This window comes from Coregonus clupeaformis, chromosome 23, assembly GCF_020615455.1.
Source record: "Coregonus clupeaformis isolate EN_2021a chromosome 23, ASM2061545v1, whole genome shotgun sequence".
NCBI lineage: Eukaryota > Metazoa > Chordata > Actinopteri > Salmoniformes > Salmonidae > Coregonus > Coregonus clupeaformis.
Genome location: NC_059214.1, coordinates 7143325 through 7149669, shown reverse-complemented (window position 1 = coordinate 7149669; position 6345 = coordinate 7143325). Strand labels below are relative to the sequence as shown.

General features: G+C 41.2%; 1 protein-coding gene across 1 annotated transcript; it reads right to left on the bottom strand.

Annotated features, from left to right (window-relative positions):
• Window positions 1-4213: 4213 nt before the first annotated feature.
• si:ch211-184m13.4 (uncharacterized protein LOC798560 homolog) lies at window positions 4214-5877 on the bottom strand. Its single transcript, XM_041843482.1, has 3 exons — window positions 5526-5877; window positions 4752-5266; window positions 4214-4595 (listed from the first exon to the last, which is right to left on the bottom strand). Exons 1-3 carry the CDS (start codon window positions 5875-5877, stop codon window positions 4431-4433), a joined length of 1032 nt encoding a protein of 343 aa, XP_041699416.1. The 3' UTR covers window positions 4214-4430.
• Between the last annotated feature and the right edge of the window lie 468 nt (window positions 5878-6345).

Genomic DNA, 6345 nt, shown 5'->3' with positions numbered 1-6345 from the left:
AAGCCATCTGTGCATTTGAACAACAGCATAAATACACCTATTTCACTTTTGAATGTCAAAAACCGAATGACCACTGGTGCACATGCTGCCACTGTTTTGAACAGATTAGATTATACTATTTAGAAAGTGTTACCAGCTCACGATGAACGAGTGCACCGTGATAACGATCGTAACTAGTTACCACAGTTACAAATTCATAAAGCCTGCCTATATCTAAAATGTCTTTTCTTAAAATGTGATTTTAAACCTAACCCTAACCTTAACCACACTGCTAACCTTATGTCTACTGTCAAAGTCACGTCAATTCAAATCTGGTATTAGGAACAAAAGAGGTCAATACGACTTCTAAGATATACTAGTTATTTTAATTAATGCAAAAACCTTCAATGGTAAATATGATGTTTCGTATATACGGGCTCTCTGAAATACCTCGCAGGGCACCCCAGAGAACTAACCCATTGTTCTGGGTTCTTGCTCAAATACTCTGACAGAGGGAGTTTCCCACCTCTCTGCTGACCAATTAGAGTAGAGGACTGAGTGTGGTTTAGACTTACTCAGTCAATCCGTTGATGTATCTCTGTTACCAGGCATATGTCCATATCATAACAACCTGTCATAGTGAGAAGAGCCAGCTCCCTTAGACACCATTCCTACGTCCAAGGAAGGTTCACAGATCACAAAGAACCAGTATAGTCTAGCATTTGGAGACACAAATCCCTATCTCCCTTTACCCCCTAAAACAGCTCTTCACATCAATCACAGCTTGCCAGGTGTCACAGCCTACATTAGCCCAGTCAAGAATGCATTCTTTCTAAGTTAGTCTTCCCATCAATTATAAACATAATAAATCTCTCACACTACCATATCCTTAAAATAAAAACAAAAGCAAATTTTTGTTTTCATGAATTCTTACAATATAGCCCATTTTGACTTTGTGGCTGTGGTAACTAGTGGAAACCAGGGAGAACGCAACAAGCATGCTGATGCAATAAGTGAAAACACATGAACTAACTGGGGATAGCTAGCTAACATAATGTCGCAAAGCATGATGCGCTAGCCAGTTAGCTTTCATTCTGAAATAACTTCATATTTTTTTAGAAAGATATTAGTTTAGAAAGACTTGAAATTGGCATGGAAGCTAACTAGCTAGCAAGCTACCAGCTAGCTATAGCTGGCTTATTGATTATTTATTTACGAGTTAATTACAATTCGCTTTTTGCTTTAGCACCATCTGTACCAGATAGAGCAGATCTAGTCTGTGGAAGTAAGGTGTCTGGCGCAGACCCAGAAGTTCTGACTGAACAGATGAACATTTGAGCACCCCAGAACAGTCCATTTACTTTGTGCTGTTAGAATTTATGCTATGATTTCATAGTGGCAGTTCCCCCTCATAGCAAATAGCTGGCAAAACAATCCAAGCAATGTACATACGGCCTATGCGCCCCACGGAGGCAGAGCTGCTGCTGCTGGTAGTCACTGAGGGGCAGAGTAGTAAGTAACTGAAAAGCTTGTTTTGAACAATACATTTTTTAAACAGGAAAATATACACATTTACCACACTTTTATAAGCATTTAAAACATAATCCATTAATTATAATATATATATATATATATATATATATATATATATATATATATATATATATATATATATATATATATATATATATATATATATATATATATATATACAGTACCAGTTTGGACACCCTTACTCATTCAAAGGTTTTTCTTTATTTTTACTATTTTCTACATTGTAGAATAATAGTGAAGACATCAACACTATGAAATAACACATATGGAATCATGTAGTAACCAGAAAAGTGTTAAACAAACCAAAATATATTTTATATTGGAGATTATTCAAATAGCCACCCTTTGCCTTCAGGGAACCATGTCAAATCCTTTTTAATTTGAAAACATTATGTTTTACTTTTAAGCTCTGGTGTTTTCCCCGTGATCTGGCTGTGTCATGTAACTAAATATGGAATGGAAATGTACAGAGTGCGCAAATAGAATCAGAAGGCATTCAATTATATGCTTTGATACATTCTGATTGTTTCTACTTGGCTTGGGCCACATATATATTTTTTTCTCCACACAATGAAAATTAACCCACTCAATATTGTACCTTCTGTCTGTTTAATGGCCACACGCAACAAATGTTATACATCAGAGATGACAAATAAATGTATTCAGCTTCAGCTTATATTATTCAGTACAGTAAAATTATACAGAAAATGTCCCCAGCTCCAGTCTATACCTCTAGCCAGTCATTTACACACTACAAATATACATGTTATAAATCAAGAACTTGTCACCTTAGAACTTTTAAGTAATTTGCATGAAATATTTACTATTTCAGTTTTCAACAAAACATTGTAACATTTCTTTTTACAGTAACAACTGAATTATATATACAAAAACATTTGAGTCGTACTAAAACCTTCTAAGGTGGGAATCTAATTAGCATAAAATAAAAACCCCATAGAAATCTGTCAGTTTAAGCTAGGGAAACAGTGGGGAGAACAATTATTTGATACACTGACGATTTTGCAGGTTGTCCTACTTACAAAGCATGTAGAGGTCTGTAATTTTTATCATAGGTACACTCGAACTGTGAGAGACGGAATCTAAAACAAAAATCCAGAAAATCACATTGTATGATTTTTAAGTAATTAATATGCATTTTATTGCATGACATAAGTATTTGATACATCAGAAAAGCAGAACTTAATATTTGGTACAGAAACCTTTGTTTGCAATTACAGAGATCATACGTTTCCTGTAGGTCTTGACCAGGTTTGCACACACTGCAGCAGGAATTTTGGCCCACTCCTCCATACAGACCTTCTCCAGATCCTTCAGGTTTCGGGGCTGTCGCTGGGCAATACGGACTTTCAGCTCCCTCCAAAGATTTTCTATTGGGTTCAGGTCTGGAGACTGGCTAGGCCACTCCAGGACCTTGAGATGCTTCTTACGGAGCCACTCCTTAGTTGCCCTGGCTGTGTGTTTCAGGTCATTGTCATGCTGGAAGACCCAGCCACGACCCATCTCAAATCAAATCAAATCAAATTTTATTGGTCACATGCGCCGAATACAACAGGTGCAGACATTGCAGTGAAATGCTTACTTACAGCCCTTAACCAACAGTCCCCTTACTGAGGGAAGGAGGTTGTTGGCCAATATCTCGCGATACATGGCCCCATCCATCCTCCCCTCAATACGGTGCAGTCGTCCTGTCCCCTTTGCAGAAAAGCATCCCCAAAGAATGATGTTTCCACCTCCATGCTTCACGGTTGGGATGGTGTTCTTGGGGTTGTACTCATCCTTCTTCTTCCTCCAAACATGGCGAGTGGAGTTTAGACCAAAAAGCTCTATTTTTGTCTCATCAGACCACATGACCTTCTCCCATTCCTCCTCTGGATCATCCAGATGGTCATTGGCAAACTTCAGACGGGCCTGGACATGCGCTGGCTTGAGCAGGGGGACCTTGCGTGCGCTGCAGGATTTTAATCCATGACGGCGTAGTGTGTTACTAATGGTTTTCTTTGAGACTGTGGTCCCAGTTCTCTTCAGGTCATTGACCAGATCCTGCCGTGTAGTTCTGGGCTGATCCCTCACCTTCCTCATGACCATTGATGCCCCACGAGGTGAGATCTTGCATGGAGCCCCAGACCGAGGATGATTGACCGTCATCTTGAACTTCTTCCATTTTCTAATAATTGCGCCAACAGTTGTTGCCTTCTCACCAAGCTGCTTGCCTATTGTCTTGTATCCCATCCCAGCCTTGTGCAGGTCTACAATTTTATCCCTGATGTCTTTACACAGCTCTCTGGTCTTGGCCATTGTGGAGAGGTTGGAGTCTGTTTGATTGAGTGTGTGGACAGGTGTCTTTTATACAGGTAACAAGTTCAAACAGGTGCAGTTAATACAGGTAATGAGTGGAGAACAGGAGGGCTTCTTAAAGAAAAACTAACAGGTCTGTGAGAGCCGGAATTCTTACTGGTTGGTAGGTGATCAAATACTTATGTCATGCAATAAAATGCAAATTAATTACTTAAAAATCATACAATGTGATTTTCTGGATTTTTGTTTTCGATTCCGTCTCTCACAGTTGAAGTGTACCTATGATAAAAATTACAGACCTCTACATGCTTTCTAAGTAGGAAAACCTGCAAAATCGGCAGTGTATCAAATACGTGTTCTCCCCACTGTAGGTTCCAGCCTGATAACTCTTTGCTCACTTTCACAAAACTAAATTCTCAGTTTGGTACACAAATATAACACCCATTATCACACCTCAAATCAAACCTTGGATGCAGAAATCAACCAGATGCAATCACCTTCAATGGCTTCCTCGACTTCTTTCTGGTTTAATAAAGACATACCACAGTCTCTTCCTACTGGTGTCACTCAGGTGTTGATGTTTAGGTGTTGCTGCTGCTGTTGTCTGTGGTGGTTTTGGAGAAGGGGGCAGGGGTAGACAGGTAGCCCTTGAACAGACTCATCACCCTCTGCTTGTACGTCTTAATGGCAAAGAAGTAGATGACAGGGTCCAGACAACAGTTAAGGTTCATCATGGAGACAGTCACCTGCAGGGACACAAACACACACACAAACTAGGGCATAAATGTAAATCTACAATGTTTTATAGCCAGACGGACCTACCAACAGTCTCCCCGACCGACAGACAAACAAACAGACCAACGAACAGACCAACAACTGACATTCACTTTAGCAGGTCCTACCTGTAGGGAAGCCTTGAATGACCGCAGCTCGTCACACGTGGGCTGTCCCAGCATCTTCCTCAGCATGAACTGCATGATGTTGAGGTGGTAGGGGCTGAAGCACAGGACGAAGGTGAGGAGGATGAGGAGGATGATATTGTTGGATCTGCGGCTCCGACCCGAGCGGCCCGTCAGTGGGTTCTGTTTGGCCGTGCGGCTCAATTTCAGATTGATCCGGGTGTAACACCCAAGGATGACCAGTAGGGGGAGACAGAAGGAGACAGTACAGGCCAGGAGGAGAAGGTAAGGGGTGGAGCGAGAACCCTCAAAGGTGAAGTACTCCATGCAGGTTCGTCGGCCTCTGTGGTCATGGAGCATGGTACGGAAAAGCAGGGGGGCGGTTTCCAGAGACACCAGTAGCCAGACGAGGCAGCAGACCCCTCGGACCACTTTGACTCGCCGCAGGTACTGTAGCCGGTGTGGATGGACCATGGCCAGGTACCGGTCTAGACTGATACATGTCATGAAGGCAATGCCTGGTGAAAGAGAGGGAGATGGATATTGGATGGGTGGATGAATAAACAGAAGATACAAGTTGGCAGACAGGCAAGCAGACAGACAAACAAACCGACAGACAGACACAGACACACACACACATGCAAAAACTAGGGCATAAATGTACATGTTTTATATAAACGTGAGAAAAATGTATTTTTTAGTATAACCACAACCCACTGCGGTATGCTGCAGCTCTTACACAGTTTTTCCCATATAATACACACACACACACCTTACCTGAGTATGTGTTTGTAAAGAACAGCAAAGTAGCCAGCCTGCAGAGCAAATCCCCAAAGGGCCAGTCAAACTGTCTGATGTAGTAAGTGACTCTCCCTGGCAGTGCCAATGTGAACAATGCATCAGACACAGCCAGGTTGACCAGGTAAAGAGACGTGGAGTTGAACTTCTGCTTCTTCTGGCAGGTCACATACAGGACAAGGCTGTTGCCACAGAAACTGATGAGGAACACCAGAGAGTAGAAGATTGGGAAGATGATGAAGGCAGCTCTCTGGTAGACAAAGACGTCACACATCTGGTTGGTGTCAGAGGTGTTTAAATCCAACAGGTCCACAGAGTTGTTGGTAGACATTTCTCCTGTTGAGAAAAACGATGTTTGAGAAAAAAACAGTTGATGAACCCTGATGAATAACCCAAAATGTTGGTTTGAGATCCATTGAACACTTTGTGGAGAATGGAAGAATCTAGTGTGCTGGAGTATAAACTGTGTGACAGCTAATTCAATTCAATAAACTGATTTGTCCACAAGGGACAAAAATAAATAAATACTGAGCTAATACATATATTAACAATACATATAATAACTTCTACAACTATAGTTCTTCAATAGTGAATGCATAGACATTTATAATGACAAATACGCAAAATACAAGATCCCCTGTAATACTTCAGCGTTTCACCTGCTATCCAAGACAGTCTGTTAACTCTGGTGTTTGAAAGTGAAGTGACTTGGAGAACTGTTTGTGAACACTTCTGAAGAGAATGACTGTGCCTCAAATCCCACCCCCACTTTCTTCATCAGATCTGTGTCATTCATGTC

Excerpts from the sequence above, each read along its gene's own strand:
- si:ch211-184m13.4 (XM_041843482.1), bottom strand. The coding sequence starts at position 5,877 with ATGTCTACCAACAACTCTGTGGACCTGTTGGATTTAAACACCTCTGAC. Across the intron at positions 5,267-5,525 it reads CTTTACAAACACATACTCAG|GCATTGCCTTCATGACATGT; the intron begins GTAAGGTGTGTG and ends CTCTTTCACCAG. Across the intron at positions 4,596-4,751 it reads CATTCAAGGCTTCCCTACAG|GTGACTGTCTCCATGATGAA; the intron begins GTAGGACCTGCT and ends GTGTCCCTGCAG.